General features: G+C 38.5%; 1 protein-coding gene across 24 annotated transcripts in view; it reads left to right on the top strand.

The window, feature by feature from the left end:
• The window catches only part of EIF4G3 (eukaryotic translation initiation factor 4 gamma 3), a 294,941-nt gene that overhangs the window by 217,756 nt on the left and 58,410 nt on the right, over positions 1 to 18,775 (top strand). For 19 of the 24 annotated variants that reach the window (XM_036025438.1, XM_036025450.1, XM_036025440.1 and 16 more), the window contains 4 exons: positions 3,226 to 3,345; positions 3,704 to 3,814; positions 9,318 to 9,488; positions 14,841 to 15,038. In XM_036025438.1, coding sequence (XP_035881331.1) covers positions 3,226 to 3,345; positions 3,704 to 3,814; positions 9,318 to 9,488; positions 14,841 to 15,038 — 600 coding nt within the window. The remainder of the gene's footprint in view (positions 1 to 3,225; positions 3,346 to 3,703; positions 3,815 to 9,317; positions 9,489 to 14,840; positions 15,039 to 18,775) is intronic. The other 5 variants (XM_036025456.1, XM_036025449.1, XM_036025447.1 and 2 more) reach the window with 1 other exon arrangement.

The raw sequence follows: 18,775 nt of genomic DNA, 5'->3' as shown, positions 1-18,775 counted from the left end.
GATTCTTATAATGATACTGGGATTTGACCCATATTTGAGTGGTGAAGTTTTAAAACTGATTGTCTGCTTATTATGGCTATTTCCTAGTGATGTGGTGAAAACTGTTTGTTGGGCTAATATAGCTGAAGTGATGCAAACCTCTTTCCCCACCCCACCATTCTAAAATTTCAGTATGGAATTAGAATGACATTAAGGACAGGTCATAAACCTAGGAAGGTATTTGGCAGATCAAACTTTAGTAGTAGTCAACATAATTCAAATAATGTGTATCTCAAAATTCTTCCGAATGGTTCTTGTAGTGATTAGTCTTTAATCCAATGCAAATAAATAGGCATCCTTTATCTTCACATCTGACCTTAATGATGCATACATAAAATTAATACAGCCAATACATATTTTTATCTGTTTTATTTTTTAATGTATTTTATTGATTATGCTATTACAGTTGTCCCATTTCCCCCTTCACTCCCTTCCACCCTGTACACCGTCTCCCACCCACTTCCCCCCCTTTAGTTCATGTCCATGTGTCATACTTATAAGTTCTTTAGCTTCTACATTTCCCGTACTATTCTTACCCTCCCCCTATCTATTTTCAACCTTCAATCTATGCTACTTATTCTCTGTACCTTTTCTCCCTCTCTCCTCCTCCCAGTCCCCTGTTGCTAACCCTCCATGTGATCTCCCTTTCTGTGGTTCTGTTCCTGTTCTACTTGTTTGCTTAAGTTTTTTTTGGTTTTGCTTTAGGTGTGGTTGTTAATAATTGTGAGTTTGCTGTCATTTTACTATACATGTTTTTTTAATATTCTTTTCTTAAATAAGTCCCTTTAACATTTTATATAATAAGGGCTTGGTGGTGATGAACTCTTTTAACTTGACCTTATCTGAGAAGCACTTTATCTGCCCTTCCATTCTAAATGAAAGCTTTGCTGGATAGAGCAATCTGGGGTATAGGTCCTTGCCTTTCATGACTTGGAATACTTCTTTCCAGCCCCTTCTTGCCTGCAAGGTCTCTTGAGAAATCGGCTGACAGTCTGATGGGAACTCCTTTGTAGGTTACTGTCTCCTTTTCTCTTGCTGCTTCTAGGATTCTCTCCTTCATTTTTACCTTGGCTAATGTAATGATGATGTACCTTGGTGTGTTTCTTCTTGGGTCCAACTTCTTTGGGACTCTCTGAGCTTCCTGGACTTCCTGGAAGTTTATTTCCTTTGCCAGAATGGGGAAGTTCTCCTTTTATTTTTTGTTCGAATACATTTTCAATCTGTTGAACTTCCTCTTCCCCTTCTGGTATCCCTATAATTCGGATGTTGGAACGTTTCAAGATGTCCTGGAGGTTCCTAAGCTTCTTCTCATTTTTTTTGAATTCTTATTTCCCCATTCCTTCCTGCTTGGTTGTTTCTTTCTTCCTTCTGGTCCACTCTGTTGTTTTGAGTCCCAGTTTCCTGCCCATCACTGTTGGTTCCCTGTGCATTTTCCTTCATTTCTTTAATCGTAACCTGCATTTGTTCATCTAATTTGCGACAAAAATCAACCAATTCTGTGAGCTTCCTGATCATCAGTGTTTTGAACTGTGCATCTGATAGGTTAGCTATCTCTCGGTCGTTTAAAAAGATGAGTTGTGGGGCACTGATTTGTTCTTCTGTTTGAGCCATCTCTCTCCCTCTCTCCCTCTCCCTCTCTCTCTCTTTTTTTTTTTTTGGTCTGGTTTCTCCTGTTATGGTGAGGGGTGGAGCCTTAGGTGTTCACCAGGGCTGGGCACCCCAGTCGCTAGATTATGATGTTGTTTGTGAGGGCAGGGTTGAGAGGGAACAATGGCGGTAGCTCCGTTCTCCGTGGGACCTCCCTTCTCTGGGATCCTGGGTTGCACGCTGTGCCCTGTTCCACAATCACCACCTCACTGGGTCTACCAGCTGCCGCTTGCGTACTAAGGTTCCACTCACTGTGATCTTGCGCGCCCCAGATGCCTTACGTGCCCCCGGATGCCTTACGTGCCCAACTCTCCCTGTTCTCTACACCGCAACCCGCTCCTGTCCGCTCGTCTCGCCCCTCCTACTAGTCTGGATGAATGGGTCTATTTCAACTTCTTGGCTGTCTGACTTTCATTCAGATAAATTTTCTGTCAGTTCTGGGTGTTATTCTGCCTCTAAATTCTTGTTCCAGTCTTGGTTGTGCATGGAGGTACGGTGCATCCACCTATGCCTCCGTCTTGGCGGAGGTCCCCTCTATTTTTATCTGTTTTAAATTAAAAGGAGTAAAGTCAGATGTTTCTCTGCCCAAGTGTTCATGTCAGTCAGTGATGAACCAGTGCTGATGATGAAACATTGTTTTGGAGAGGAACTATTAATCCCTAATCAAAGTAGAGGGTAAGTGTCTTAGAGAATGAGACCTACCTTTTATTAAGATTTCCAAACCTTATTTGTATTATTTTACTTTCTTAGAGCAACAGGTCTTACTATTTTTGTTGCTACCTAAGTCTTTTCTCTGGGTACTTGTATGAGGCAGCGGAATGATCGGCGGTGCTAATTTAAGGCTACTTCAGTACTTTATTCACTGAGTTAGATGATCCTTTCAGAAAACATTCCTTCCTGTCTCTTCCTTGCCTGTTTCTGACTTTGGCCAATCATTAGTTGATTTTCGCTGAGCTACTTAGCTTTGCTGAGTCTACAGTCATATTCTATGCCTATGCAAGGTCAGGTAACTTCTGTGTACTAGACAGAGTGAGATCTTAAGTGAGTTATCACACAGGAAACATAATCTCCTTCTGAGACTTACTGTCCACTCTGGATGCATGCTTTTTCTGATTACAAATCAACAGCATCAAAACCAAAATGAGAATAGTAGGATTCTCATAGGCAGGTGCTCTAATGTTCTGGTGAATATGCTAGGAAAAAAAATCTTAAAATTTGACCCTAGTTTATAGAATCCCAAAATAGAATTCCATCTTGTGTTCTACTGGTCCTGACTGGTGAGCCAGTTTACCGATTATGTCTAGCTTCTCCTGGGGAATCTTGGGCCTAGTCAGTCCCAGGGCATCAGAAAGCCACTGTGGACCTGAGGGCTCCGATGCCGGCCCAGAGGAAGCCACCAGGTTCACATTGGACGTTCACTGGTTCAGGAAGCCAGTGCTTACCATTTCAGGTGACATCACTTTTCAGTCTGAGGTTTTGTTGTTGTGGTACTGGATGCTCTGGAACTTTTGTTAAGCTTTTCTTTTCTTTTTTGTGCAGATCAACCAACCTAAATTGCCATTGCGAACTCTGGATCCTCGCATTTTGCCTCGAGGACCAGATTTTACTCCAGCCTTTGCAGATTTTGGAAGGCAGCCCTCTGGTGGAAGAGGTGTACCTGTAAGTGCAAGTTCCCTACAGCCCGAGTAGAAACTGTCGTAGACTTCAGGACACCTTGTGTAGCAGCAAGAGAGCAGCTTTTATTTGTTGGTTCCTTTAAACAGGAAGAAGAGTAGAAGAGGTGAAGACTATCCTTTCCAAATTAATATTAAAGTAAATAAAGAGTACGCTTGAGTCGTTTTTATTTGAAAGAAGCTTGTCTACATGAATTTGGCCTTGAAATGACCTACAAATGGGTTAAAAAATAAAGAGAGACAACCTTGAGTATGATTCGTGTTTTGTTTTGAGGTTACCTGGCATAGTAGAGATCTCTGAGGACTTTCAGCTAATGGTCATCTCTTTGTCTTTGTTTCTACAGATTTGCAAAGTGCAGAGCAGGCACAGATTGCCAATTCTGGAACAGAGCAAAGCACCAGCTTACACTCCACTGGTGATGTCGCACCCAGCCCTGAAGAGCCTGCCTCTAGGGGTGTGCTGAATCTTTTTTTTTTTTAACAATAGTCTATAGTTTAGAGTACTTTATGTTTTTGCTTTGATCACTTACAATAGTTTGTGAAGTGAAAACATGCACAAGTAACACATACAGAAGAGTGTGGTGTTGTAAACTGCGGAATGCCTTCACGCCCCCAGTGGCAGGCCCTTCAGCGGTGGAGATGGCGTCACCAACGGAGCTGTGCTGGGGCACTGCCCTGTGCAGGGTTTGGCAGAATCGGCCTACTCCGTGCTTTGTAGACTTGCAGAAAGCGTGGGGGAAAGTTGCCATTGATGTGAATGCTTTTTTTCCCCAAGGTGGAATGGCTTGAGAGCCCTTAAAGTTCTGGAGGAGCTTAGGGTTTGATGTACATTTGCAGAGCACCCTGTTAAGACTATCTGATGTTTGTAAAAATATTTTTACGTGAGGTGACACCTTTTATTTCCCCATTACCTTTTTATTTCTGTAATGGCAACTTTTCAAACCCCGCTTGGAAATAAGACTATAGCATCTGAAGACAAATGTCACTTTGTAGGTATTTGAATTATTTGATTGTTTATCTGCAGCCTGATTGAAAAATATTTAAATGCGTACACTGTGTTGGAGGCTTTGTAAAACCTACAGAAAATCTCTTTCATTTAAAGCGTATTATTTATTGGGCACCGCCATCTTAAAGACCTCTGTTCTCACACAGCTTTGAAATTTAACCTTTATTTTCTCTAAGTGGTGATTGTTACAGATTTGAATTTCCTCACCAGAAAGTCTTAGCAGCTTTCTAGAAAGCATTTTATACTTTATTTTTGAGTATTATTTCCCTTTCGGTTGCTTAAATGTATATTCTGTCAGTGTTTGTTTTGTTTTTGTTTTGATTTATATCTCTGTTTTGCCAAACATTTAAAATAATATTAATAGCATTTTGATTAATCTCGGGTTAGCAGCATCTGTGATGATCACATTGCTCAGTTTTGTTCATGTGTCACTAGCAAAAGGTATAAATTGCCACATCTCTTCTGCTAATATGTACTGTCAATTTTTATTACCAGGTTTCTATTGTCGGCTAATTAGATATAGCAAAAAGGAAATACTGTGAATTGAGAATAAACTCTATCTCTCTTAAAATATTGAAATTAGAAAATGAACTTTAAAAGTAACTATCACAGTGTATCTTTGCCCACTAATCTCTGTGCCCACATATATCAGATAAATGAGTTATTCGGTGCATGCAAAGTAATTGACTGGAAACAAGCCCTTATCAAGAATTTGTAGTATCTTCAGAAAGGTCAGCTTTAATTGTTTAATCATTTTCTTTAAGTAGCTCTGTCATATACCACAAGCTAATTTTAAAGTGAAATTTGTGCTCTATTGGTTTAATGCAAGTAATTATTCTTCCACATCTCCATTAGCTAACAAATATTCTCCATTTAATTTGTCCAGCTTACTTTGGTATATTGTTGTAGACACAGATGAAGGAGCAATCAATAGTGCTATTTGGAAAAAAGCAGCAGACCCACTCTTCATACGTTCTGGTTCCATACATGTAGTCATTTTTACCAGCTTCCAAATTGGCTTATAAATGGTTACCACCCAAGAATCTTAGTATCTGCTAGGTATGCTTCATTGTATGGCTTAAATACCCGTAATTCCTAGTATAAACTTTCCCACAACAGACTTGTTATAAAATATTTTTATTGCATAGCAATTATTTTAATATGTCACACACAGTTTTCAGATATAAAGGTCTTTTGATGGACAATAAAGTGCATATCAATTGGAAGCATCCAGTATCATCTCTGTAGCTTTTTAAAAGTCAAATTACATAGCAGTTGTGGTATTTTAATAGTAATCTGTTGCCAGACATCACTGAGAGTTTTCCAAAAGAAATACATTGAGCAAGGGTCAATAGGCCTAGACTAGTAACTTACCATTTATATTCATTTCAGCTAACTTTGAGATTAGCTGAACTATAATAGAAAACTCCTGGGGACAAAGTTTTCTTGACCTCATATCATGCTTCCCTCTCTCCATAAAGTAACATTAGTTGTCTGTCTTTCAAAATTGCTGCGATGAGCAGTGGTCCTGTTTCCTTTGGTGATCCAGGTGAGCAGAGGTGTTTGAGGTGCTAGTCTCTGAATGAGGTAAGAGCAGTATATATAGTAAACTCTAAAACAGAGATGAGTATAATTTCTAATTTAATACACTTAAGAAAAATACATGAGAGTGGGCAAAAAATTTAAACTCCCAGCTCCCGCCTGAAAAAAATTTTGGCTCGCTAGTAAACCCCAAATTTTGATGCTTTGTATTGGTTCTGACGTTTGTGGACCCTGAGCACATTATACCTTAAAGTCTCTTTTCCAGCCATCAGTCATGATAGTCTGCCCTTCGGGTAAGGAGACCAGGCTTTGTTCCCTTTAGGAACAAAGGACCTACACTTCATAACTTCTAGTTCTGGGTCCCAGATTTTGTGTTCCATGAATACCATATTTAGCTGCATACAATGCGCACCCATGTTTTTGGCCCAGACTTTGAGGAAAAAACCTTTTGTTTTAACTTTCTTACTCAATTATTTATTTATATTCAGATAGTTGTTTTTTGTATTATAAAGGAATTTTAGCATTTATTTTTAACATATTATGGTACAAGAAATTTTATGTAACAAATAATTATAAAACAGAACAGATACAAGGTATTTCAGATACCACACATGTATAATGGGTATCCTTATTTTCTCCTCAAAATTTGAGCAAAAAAGTATGCATTATACATGGCAAAGTACATTAAGTCATATCACTATATATGGTGCAACTTTTGAAGGACACTATAAATTTGACAATTTGTATTACATTTTTCACACATGAAAAAGGACACAAGTCCTGGCTGGTGTGGCTCTCTGGATTGAGTGTCGGCCTGCGAACCAAAGGGTTGTCTGTTAGATTCCCAGTCAGGGCACATGCCTGGGTTGTGTGCCAGGTCCCTGGTTGCAGACATGTGAGAGGCAACTAATTGGTGTGCCTCTCACACATCAATGTTTTTCTCTTTCCCATCTCTCTAAAAATAAATTTAAAACATTTTTTTTAAAAAGGACACAAAATATGTATAGGTAATTGCAACAATCTACAGTATATCACTTTTTAAAAAGTTCCTTTGGTGCTTTTGTATTGATGATAATACTTTACCTAGATTTTAGGTGCTTTTATATGCCTTATATTTTATGCACCATGATTCTCATAATAACTTTTGTATATGGGACAAGCAATTTATTGTATGAGAAAGCTTAAGTTCGACAAAGTTAAGAGACTTGCCCACAGCAACTTCACTCATAAACAGCAAAATCGGACTGAAGACTCCACAGTTCTTTTGTCTTGTGGTCTGCCTCTTTTCTCCAGATCTACACCATGTTCCTTCTGGACGCTGATGTTCCAGACAGCGCGTTCATTCTCAGAGTGTCAACATGAGAACATTAGAGATTGATTAATTAATAAGCATGTTAAGCATTTATAAGTATAGTCACCTTTTGAAGAACTCAATATTCTTGGATAAGTATTTGTGAACAGTATCTATCTTAATTATAACCAGAGGTACAAATATAATTTTAAAAGTTTTCTTGGGCACTTACACATGGTTATAATTTCAGCTTTTTTATCCTTTTATCCTGGACTAAAATATTGATTAACGTTATCTATTTAGTAATGTAGCTCACATCTCACACATGTGTGTCCTGAGGCAGGTGAAGAGATGAGGCATAAATTACTTTCTAGATTCAAATGCCAAGGTGTGTTTATTGATGTTTACAGTAGTTTTTGGAAATGGGCACACTCTAAGTTTGTCTAACTAGGATTAAAATTATATCTCCAATATGCATACTATTGCTTTTATGTGATTTTTGACACAATAATCTTTCATCACAGTCACCAACCTTTGTCCTTGACAAATTTCTATGAGTAAATGCATGGATTAAGTTAAACGTCTTGTGATGTAATGTTGTACTTGAACTTTATCCAAGCATTGAAAAAGAGATTAACCTTAGTGAATATAACTGAACTATAAAAAACCATATAGTACTTGGTTTGCTACATTTTCTTAACAGAATTTTGTCCAGGTTGTCTTATTAAAGTTTCCATTATAAATAATTGTTCTTACAGTAGTACTACTTGGTTTAGCAGCTGTTTCCTGTTGGCACTTTTTCAGTCTGGTGATCTGTTTAGTTCTCTTTTAGTTATACCATGCCTGTGGCTTCTGGGTTTGTCTGACCCTAGTTTTTTAATGCTTACTAATAGTCTGAGACCATATCATCAGCACTGGGCTCTTGGCTGGATAAATTAGTGTGTAGCGCCTAGAAATTCTAACTTTTGATCCTGATACGTTCTTGATACTGCCATTTCTAATTAGGGCAGATGGTGAAATATTGGAGTAATTCTGAAAATGAGTGATATGTAAAGGCTCTTAAGATTCTCAGCCTAGGCCTGAAACCATGCCTCTCTTATAACCTGTCTTTTTATATAAAGTATGACATTTAAGTCTCTGCTTCCTTTCCTGAAACTTTGTATGAATTCAGAAAGGTAGTATTGGGGCATTAGGTGAGATATGATTCTGGTCTACATGTGTTGTGTGAAGCTTTTTTCCTTCCCTCTTAAAACCTAATGGCAGCATTTACTCAGCATTTAGAGAACGCTGTATCAGAAAACATAAAGGCTCTCACTGTGCAACAGAGGAGCAGAGCTTACTATCAACCCAACAGTTTAATCCTGCAAAATTATTTCCAAGCATTTAATGTAGCAGCTGTTGTGACTATAAATACAGAGAATGCACCTTTTAACCTACCTCCTTATCGCACAGTAACAAAAGCTTAATTTGATGTCCAGTGCGACATGCCAGCGTATGTTACTGGTTTTAACATGATGAGTATAGCGGGACTGTAGCAGGAATGGAGAACTCATAAAGAGAGGAAAATATTTTTTTTCAGGGAGCAATTCAGTTGGATCTCATTAATGATATAAAAAAGACTTATTTTAGTACTTCTGGCCCAGCAAATTCAGAGGGATCCATTAAGATCTGCAGTGAAGTCGGGTGTCTATGTTACAGAGAATTTTTGTGATAAACTTGTATTTGCATTTTACCCAGTTTTGGAAGCAGATTTGTAACTGGTTATTACTGTATGTGGATTTTTGTAGTTATTCAAAGTAACCAGTTCAGAGTTACAACTAATATCAGCAAAGGGTAGTTTTTCTTTGTGAGAAACAACAGTTTTGTTGAACATAATTTTCCATCACTTTATTTAGGACTTCAGGATCTAAAATTATAGTGGTGGAGAACATTACATGGATGGTGACCTAACACCCCCAACTCCCCCAAAAGATCAAATCTAAATAGAGTGCCTAACATTCATCTTTGCATCTAGATGTGTTGGGTGTGATCAGCAGGCTCAAGCCGAGCAGCATAGCAGAGACAGTGAATCAATCGTAAGTGCGCTGTGGAGATGTAATGAAGAATATTCTTGTCCTAGTTGTTGAATGTCGGGCCGCGGAGATCTCAGCCTGGCCAGCGAAGAGAGCCCAGGAAGATCATCACGGTCTCCGTGAAAGAAGACGTGCACCTGAAAAAGGCAGAGAACGCCTGGAAGCCCAGCCAGAAACGAGACAGCCAAGCCGAGGATCCCGAGAACATCAAAACCCAGGTGAGGGCAGAAGCTCACACTGCCATTGTGTTCGGAGTTATAATGATATTGTTTTAGCTTGTCGTGTTGCCCTATGAATATATTTGGAGATCTTAGTTTAAGATTTTTGTGCTGTTTTTTCCTGCTGTAAGGTAAGCATTATTCTAAAAGCCATCTTGGATACCAGACAACCTATTTCACTTTGAAGTTCCTTTGTGTGTGCTTTTCAGAACAGACACTATGTCTGAAAGGTTCATAAATCATAAAATTCTATCATTTAGGCTTAGATCCATATTTGCTTGCATTAAAAATATATTTTTAGACTCGCAGTGTTTACTGTGCAACAGACTGGTTGATACATTGCTTCATGTCTCCCTGTCAGACCTTCACTTCTAAAAAGGTAAAGTTAAGAAACCCATCTTGTTTTGGAGTCTTTTGGAGTAAAATTAAATCATTTGTATTTTTATATGCATATCTTGTCCTCAAAACTCCGTAGGGTAAACCTAAGAACTCCTTTAATCCACACACAATGTTTTGCATGTCAAATAATGTAAAGCCTGGCTCACCCTTTGCTGTGCACACGGTGCTGGCCCTTATCCCTGGGTTACCTCTGCTGCGTCTCCACTGGGAGGTGAAGACAGTGACGTGACCTACCTCATAGGGCCACGGTGAAGGTTCAGTGAAGTAGTACAGAGCACTGGGCACAGTTCCGGGACCGCAGCCGGGTACTCAGTATGATGATGTTCCTGGGATCAGAGATGGGCCTTAGAACTACTGACTTTCATTTAGCACCAACAGAGAACCTCACACATAGTAGGTACTCAGTAAATACTTGTTAAACAAATAAACGAATCAATAAAGTTGTTCAGAGAATGTCAGGACCAAGATGAACTGATCCATTACAAAGCTGTGCTGTCAAACTTATTTTTTTAAATATATTTTATTGATTACGCTATTACAGTTGTTCCATTTTTTTCTCCCCTTTATTCCATTCCACCCTGTACCCCCTCTTCCATCAGTATTCCCCACCTTAGTTCATGTCCATCGGTCATACACGTCAGTTCTTTGTCTCTCCATTTCCCATACTATTCTTAACCTCCCCCCCGTCTATTTTATACCTACCATTTATGCTTCTTGTTCCCTATATCTTTTCCCCCATGTACCCTCCTCCTCCCCACTGATAACCCTCCAAGTAATCTCCATTTCTGTGAATCTGTTCCCATTCTAGTTGTTTGTTTAACTTGTTTTTGTTTTTTAAGTTTGGTTGTTGATGGTTTTGAGTTTATTGTCATTTTACTGTTCATATTTTTTATCTTTTTCTTAGGTAAGTCCCTTTAACATGTCATATAATAAGGGCTTGGTGATGATGAACTCCTTTAACTTGACCTTATCTGGGAAGCACTTTATCTGCCCTTCCATTCTAAATGATAGCTTTGCTGGAGAGGGCAATCTTGGATGTAGGTCCTTGCCTTTCATGACTTCGAATACATCTTTCCAGTTTCTTCTTGCCTGCAAGGTTTCTTTAGAGCAATCAGCTGATGGAACGCCTTTGTAGGTAACTCTCTCTTTTTCTCTTGCTGCTTTTAAGATTCTCTCCTTGTCTTTAACCTTGGGTAATGTAATTATGGTGTGTGCTTCCTCAGGTCCAACTTCTTTGGGACTCTCTGAGCTTCCTGACTTCCTGGAAGTCTTATTTCCTTTCCCAGATTGGGGACATTCTCCTTCATTATATTTTCAACTAAGTTTTCAATTTCTTGCTCTTTCCCTCCTTCTGGCACCCCTATGATTTGGATGTTGGAATGTTTAAAGTTGTTCTGGAGATTCCTAAGCCTCTCCTCATTTTTTTTTTTGAATTCTTATTTCTTCATTCTGTTCTGGTTGAATGTTTATTTCTTCCTTCTGGTCCAAACCATTGATTGGAGCCCCAGTTTCCTTCCCTTCACTGTTGGTTCCCTGTATGTTTTCATATATTTCACTTTGCATAGCCTTCACTTCTTTCTCTGTTTTGTCACCATACTCAACCATTCTTTGAGCATCCTGATTACCAGTGTATTGAACTCTGTGTCTGATAGGTTGGCCATCTCTTCATGGCTTAGTTGTATTTTTTTCTGGAGGTATGATCTGTTCTTGCTTTTGGGCCATATTTTTTTGGATGAATGTTTCTTCTTTAACTCCTTGGTTGTCAGACTTCTATGCAGTTTGATTTTCTGGCAGTTCTGGTTATTTTTGTTTTTAAATTTGTTGTTGTCCTTCTTTTGATTGTGAAAGGAGGCAAAGTGTATCTACCTACGTCTCCATCTTGGACGGAAGCTATGCTGTCAGTCTTATTTGGCTATTGCCTTTGTTCATCTTTCTGGTGATTGCTCAGGTGTTTGTCTGTAAGTACATCCTTTTGCAGATTCACTGATATCCAGTACCTAATCTTCCCTCCATTTATTCTGAGTATATTTCAGTGTTTTTTAAAAATACCTTCTGCATCCCTCCTTCTAGTCCCCTATGAAACGCTCAATGATAAGAGACCTAAATGGCTTATAAAAGATAGTTAAAATTCCTGCTCAGTTATTGAAGATGTCTTGTTTCCGTATTTAATGCGTTTGTGTTAGTGTCTTCCTTCATTGGATTCTTCAGACCTATGAAGAAGGGAATGGAAACTCTCTATTTTTCAACTGAGGAGAAGTGAAGCTTCAAGAGATTGTTACCCACAGTGTGGTGATTACTGAGTAGTCCATTTGTTGTGACTTATAATCTGCCTCCCTTTACTCTGTTAACAGAGTTCTACCCTCTTTTTAAAAAAGATTTTATTTACTTGTTAGAAAGAGGGGAAGGGAGAGAGAAATAGAGGGAGAGAAACATCTATGTGAGAGACATATGTTGATTGGTTGCCTCTCACAGCTCTCCAGCTGAGGAACCTGGGCCACATCCTAGGTATGTGCCCTGACTGGGAATTGAACCTGCGACTTTCTGGTTTGTAGGCTGGTATTCAATCCTCTGAGCCACACCAGCCAGGGCAGAGTTGTACCCACTATTGATTAATTTTTACCTCAGAATCATTAGAATAGTTATATTGACTTAAACTATCAAAAATTCTTTAGTGACTCGATAATGCAAATTTAATGAAGCATAAATAAACTTCATTTTTCAGGGCCCATACAACCTTACTTTTCTTGATCTATTGTCTTCTAAATAAGTAGCACCTTTGCTTCATTCCTTCATTTTTTGTGTGGCGTTTTCTTCCTCTCCGCACAGGTGTACCCCATTCTGAACTGATGCCCCTGCTAATTGTTATTGTGTGTGTTTCTCTTTTTGTGAAAACAGTAGTGTTATTGTTGCCTCCACTTCCAGAAGACTCTTTCACTCTTACTGCTATATTATAACAACTTTATGGATGACGACCTGTAACCTTATTCCTCCTGCATCATAAGATTTCACCTCCCTGAAGCAGTTCTAGGAAATCATCGCCTCGTGACCTGACTAGACCGCTGCACACACACTACTGTGGTGGTTCCATTACTGGGGTCCCCCGTCTCATGCCTGTTCTGCTCCACCCTCTTCTGCAGGACTGACTTTTGTCTGCACCCCAGCTTTTACCCTGTCCCTTCGAACCTCACTCCATCTCCCAGTTAGCGCGCACTACTCTGTGAGCTTCCCTCGTCGTTCTCTATACCAAAGGAGGAAATCCCCCGTGAAAGTTCCTTTCTAAAATGCTTTCCCTTCCTAAAACTTCTTCCCCGTCCCTTTTTTCCCACTTAAAGCCTTTTTCTGTCAATTAGCTGGTCCAATCAATTTTCAGTTTCTTCCAAAGGCGTTCCCTGACTAACTCATTGCCTCTGGTCGCTCTTGTACCTCCACTTCCCCCTTCTGTAGCTCCTGATCTGCCTCGTGCTGTCTCTGTTACTTAACTTGTAACTACCTTGTCTCTGCTTCTAAATGCCAGTGGTCTGGAAGGCCATAATTGTGCCTTAGGCTTTATTTGTACCTGGTACAGAATTGGTTGTAGATTTGCAGTTATGAGGAATAAATGATTTTCAGTGAATTTGTTGTTTGATGCTGGAGATCTTTTTAATAAAGTCAGTTTCAGGTGTACAGTGTCATGACTCGACATTTCTATATATTGCAGAATGATCACTACAGTTATTCCAGTTAACATTCATCATCGTACATAATTACAATTTTTTTTTCTTGTGATGAGAATTGTTAAGATCTACTCTCTTAGCACCTTTAAAATATGCTGTACATTACTTCAGTAAATTATCTTTTTATTATCCTATTTTCTAAACTTGTTATCTTCTGGAATATTTGAAGATATTTGAAGATTGTTGATTTTTATTCTTCATGTAAAACAGTTTAGGGTTTTAGACCTAAACAATACTATCTCAGTTGATATAGGCAAAGTTACAGAGATGCAATGGCTCCCCCATCCCTACTAAACTTAATTTTTTTTTTCTTTATAAAAGTAATACTGACTTGCCCTGGCTGGCGTGGCTCAGTGGATTGAGCACCGGCCTATGAACCAAAACGTCACCGGTTCAATTCCCAGTCAGGGCACATGCCTGGGTTGCAGGCCAGGTACCTACCTGGTTAGGGGGCGTGTGAGAGGCAGCCACACATTGAAGTTTCTCTCCTTTTCTTTCTCCCTCCTTTCCCCTCTCTAAAAATAAATAAATAAAATCTTTTTTTAAAAAAGTAATAATTGACCCATTGCTAAAAAACTTGGCAATACAGTTTCTTTAAATTTAAGTTGATTTATTTACTTTCTCCTGCCTAAAGAAAGTATTAACATTTTGTTGGCACATAACTAAAATCTTTGTATACCAATACACATGTTTAACAGGATCAAACAAAACATTTGTGTAGGCCTTTTCAGCTATTATATCATGATTTCATGAATTTTACTGGGCTATTTTATTTATGTAAGTAAATGTAAATTTAATTATATAATCTACATTTAGTAAAATTTCCATTTTTGTGTATAGTTCTGTAATTGTTGACAAACATCCATAGTCATGCAACTGCTGACACAATCGAGATACAGAACATTTCTACCAGCCGCCTGAAATTTCCTTGTATTACTTTGTATTCATCCTCTCCCCGCATGTCCCCCTCTGTTAATCACTGATCTGGTTGTAGTTATAATGTTGCTTTTTCCAAAGTATCATGTAAATGGAATCACTTCAAGTATAGCTCCTTTTACTTCGTATATACATTAGAGAATTATTATTAATAAATGATATTGATAGTGTTATTAATAATAATCTTTAAAGAATAATTTGGAAAGTTGAATTTATATGTTATAAACAAAATATTAATTCTTACAGAAAGCATCATAGTATCCCAGCTACTATAATGCTGTTTTTTGCGTATGTGTCCTTCTAGGAACTTTTTAGAAAAGTTCGAAGCATCTTAAACAAGTTGACACCACAGATGTTCAACCAGCTGATGAAGCAGGTGTCTGGCCTCACCGTGGACACAGAGGAGCGGCTGAAGGGGGTCATCGACCTGGTCTTCGAGAAGGCTATCGACGAGCCCAGTTTTTCCGTGGCCTACGCAAACATGTGTCGGTGTCTAGTAACGGTAAGAAGAGAGGAAGGAGTAAAACCAGAAATCTCCCAGAGGTATATTCTCCCCTTGCTACACATCTTCCCAGAAGTGTCAGTGGGGCAACGTAAAGGGGAGAATATATTTTTAGCGTCTATTAATATAACATTCTTATTGTAGAAAAAGAAACCTTTCATAAAATGTGTACTTGCCTCTGGAGGGCGAGACTAGACTGCAGTGGGCACGTATGGTTTCATCCAGTGTGGGGAAGATGGAATATGGTTTAAATTAGTAATGCGAAATTGTTGTCATGGGCAAGCATTTTTTCCTGGGGCATCCTCTTAATAGAAATAAAACAAATCCTTTCATTCACATTGCATTCAAAATGGGAAAACACAGTGGTTCCAATTTTAGCTTCAGTGAAACTGATAGGATAGTTGTGGTCATAAAGGGTTCAAAAATGGAAATTTCATGTCTTAGAAACTATTAGGTTTCTCTCTCTTTACATTGTTAACAGCCATTTAATCTTCACAGCCTGTCAAATGCAGGGGGAGGCAGATTGGGTGACCTGAGAGGTTCTGATTAATATTCATTGTCCTCAATTCTACAGTCATGAAACTGGCATGTACGTCTGTGTTTTCTTTGTTACTGGGGTACTTGGGGCAGAAATGTTTGACCTTTAACATTTGAGTTCTTTAATTCTCACAACTCTATGATTATGCATTGCTGTGAAAGTATAAAATTTTGTCATTCTATCAATATTTTTGAGTACCTGTGTCAAAGGTGGTAGGTAAGTATGTTGGGATTTAGAAAAGTTACATATTCTGTCTTTAAGAAACTCAAAATTTATATTGAAAAAAGCCCAGCATAAAATCACTTACAAGGTATTCTGTGATACTGTAGTGTTTGAATGCCTAAATGTGTGGTTTAGATCAGCAATTTTCAACTTTTTTCATCGTATGGCACACATCAATTAATTACTAAAATTCTGCAGCCGTTGCCGATCTGACGGAAAAAAAATAGATACCATTGTGAATCGCTCACACCATACGGCTATTATTGTGTTAGCTGTTGTCATGTTTTTATTTTATTGACAATCTAAGGGAAAAGAGGTCAGCACCCTAACTACTCCACCACTACTAGCTTTATAACCTTCAAATTGTTATGTAACCTCTTTAAGTCTCATTTTTAATCCATAAAATATGATTGCTTCATGTAACTTAAGGTTATTATAATGAAAAAACTAAAATAAATGAGATTGTGCCCTGGCTGGTATGGCTCAGTGGATTGAGAGTTGCCCTGTGAACCAAAGGGTCACTGGTTTGATTCCCAGTCAGGGCACACGCCTGGGTTGTGGTCCAGGGCCCCAGTGGGGGGTGTGTGAGAGACAACCACACACTGATGTTTGTTTCTCTCCCTCTTTCTCCCTCCCTTCCCCTCTCTAAAAATAAACAGAATTTAAAAAAATAAAATAAAAGACATTGTGTATATAAAGTTCCCACCTCAGTATTTAAGCATGTGCTAAGCCCTAAAACAGTGATTTTCAACCAGTTTACTGCAAAAACTGTAGTAATGTGTAGCACACATTAGTATGTGTGCCATGAGATGAAAAAGGTCAAAAATCACTGCCCTAAGTGATTCAGAACTTTATTGGTGGTGGAAACAATTGCGAAGGTCTTGCAGTGGCGGTTGTAGAATGAGGATGGTTGTTGTAACAGAAAGCATGTGTTCAGCACCTACTAGATTTTAATACGAGTAAATGCTTTACATGTATTATTCATACTTCAATGGTTATTCTAATTCTGAAAGGTCAATAGTATTAGCCCCACTTTACTGAATCAGAAACTGAAACTTAAAAAAGATAACTAACTTTCTCAATGTTACATAAGTAGTAAGAGGCAATGCTAAAATCCAAATCTGCGATTATTTCATTCAATCACTTGCCATATTGTCTTAAAACATGCCGCTATCTGAAAGCAAACTGATTCTCCATCTCTTGTCCCTCATTTGCACTGTTAGAGCCTTAACGTCCTGTAGTTACTAAATGGAACTAGGACTAGATCCCGGACATTCTGGCTCATACTTTAGTTTTCTTTACTAACTTTGGGTTTAATCCTATAGCAGTGAGAAGTTGTTAATATTTTTTAATTTCAGAAAAATATCCTTGAGAAAAATGACCATTGAAAAAGTTTGGCAATAAGACAAGTGTGACTGGAATAGGAAGAATTCATAGATAAGCCTACCAACCGCTTACATGACTTTTGTTACAATCTATAATCTTCATAAATAAGATTTTAAAACATTGTCGGGTTCTTAAGTTACAAAATAACGATCTATTGGAATTAGAACAATATAGAGGTATACACAGAAAAAGCTAACACTCTTCACTTGGAGCCCCAGCCAGGTGATCAATGCGAATTTATCCTTCCACAGCTTTCTTTATAAAGTCATAAAAACACACACATAGCCCTGGCTGGTGTAGCTCAGTGGATTGAGCACGAGCCTAAGAACCAGGGTTCCATGGGTTCGATTCCCAGTCAGAGCACATGCCTGGGTTGCTGCCCTGGTCCCCAGTAGGGGGTGTGAGAGAGGCAACTGATCTATGTATCTCTCACACATCGATGATTCTCTCCCTTTCTTTCTCCCTTCCCCTCTCTCTAAAAATAAATAAAATCTTTAAAACACACACACACACATAAACATATGTATTAAGAGGATTTTTTTGCATTTTTTGTTGTATTCATTGAATTATATACGTTGTCTTGCAGTGTGCTTTCTTTCACTTAATATGTGTTAGGCATCTCCCTGCTCACTACAAAGAGATTTTACTCGTGCTTTTTTTTAAGTTGCATGATATTTCATAATAGAGACATACCATAGTTTTTCCAACAGTTTCTTCATCCCCCCACTTCCCTCCATTATGTTGTTTCTGGTGATTTGGTTTTGGGGCTTTTGTTTGCAACCATGAGCAGTGCGGCAATAAACATCCCAGTGTATTTATCCTTTTACATGCTGGAGCTTTTACTTCTTTATGGTAAAATTGCCCATACTCCAAAGGATATATGTTTTTAAACTTTTTTTTCCTAAAGACATTCACACTGGGAAAAGAAATATGTCTCATTGTGTAGCTTTTGTCAAATTTAATGATGTAAATAGTTAATTCATGACTGATTTTAAGCTACCAACAGTTTTGACAATTAATTCACAAAATTCCTGTTTAACAATCGGCTCTTATGAGCTAGTGTGAGCCAGCTCTCACACACCACTACAACATACACACAGGAGTGTACAGCTCAGTGTACACCAGCCAGGTGAACATACCTACCAACCTGGTCAATAAATACAGAACCGTACCTTTCCCTCTACCTTAAAGGTAACTGCCACAGCTAGTGTACTTTTGAGACACTGGGGGCCTGAAGTAAAAGGATGGCAGTGGGTTCCTAATAAACACCAAATACAAAAGTCAAACAGTCACAGAAGAAATGAAAATTTAAATATCAGCAGTTAATCTTTTAGGAGAAAATTGAGAAGTCTATCTTCATGAACTTCTAGTGGGCAAAATATTTTTTCAGCAAGATTCGAGATAAATAATAAAGGGAAAAGTGTCAAATTTGAATATTAAACACCTGGCTGGTGTGGCTCAGTGGATTGAACGCGGGCTGGGAACCAAAAGTGTCCCAGGTTCGATTCCCAGTCAGGGTACATGCCTGGGTTGCAAGCTATAACCCCCAGCAACCACACATTGATGTTTCTCTCTCTCTCTCTATCTTCCT

Source organism: Phyllostomus discolor, chromosome 5 (genome assembly GCF_004126475.2).
Source record: "Phyllostomus discolor isolate MPI-MPIP mPhyDis1 chromosome 5, mPhyDis1.pri.v3, whole genome shotgun sequence".
NCBI lineage: Eukaryota > Metazoa > Chordata > Mammalia > Chiroptera > Phyllostomidae > Phyllostomus > Phyllostomus discolor.
This window is presented reverse-complemented; position numbering and strand designations above follow the sequence as displayed.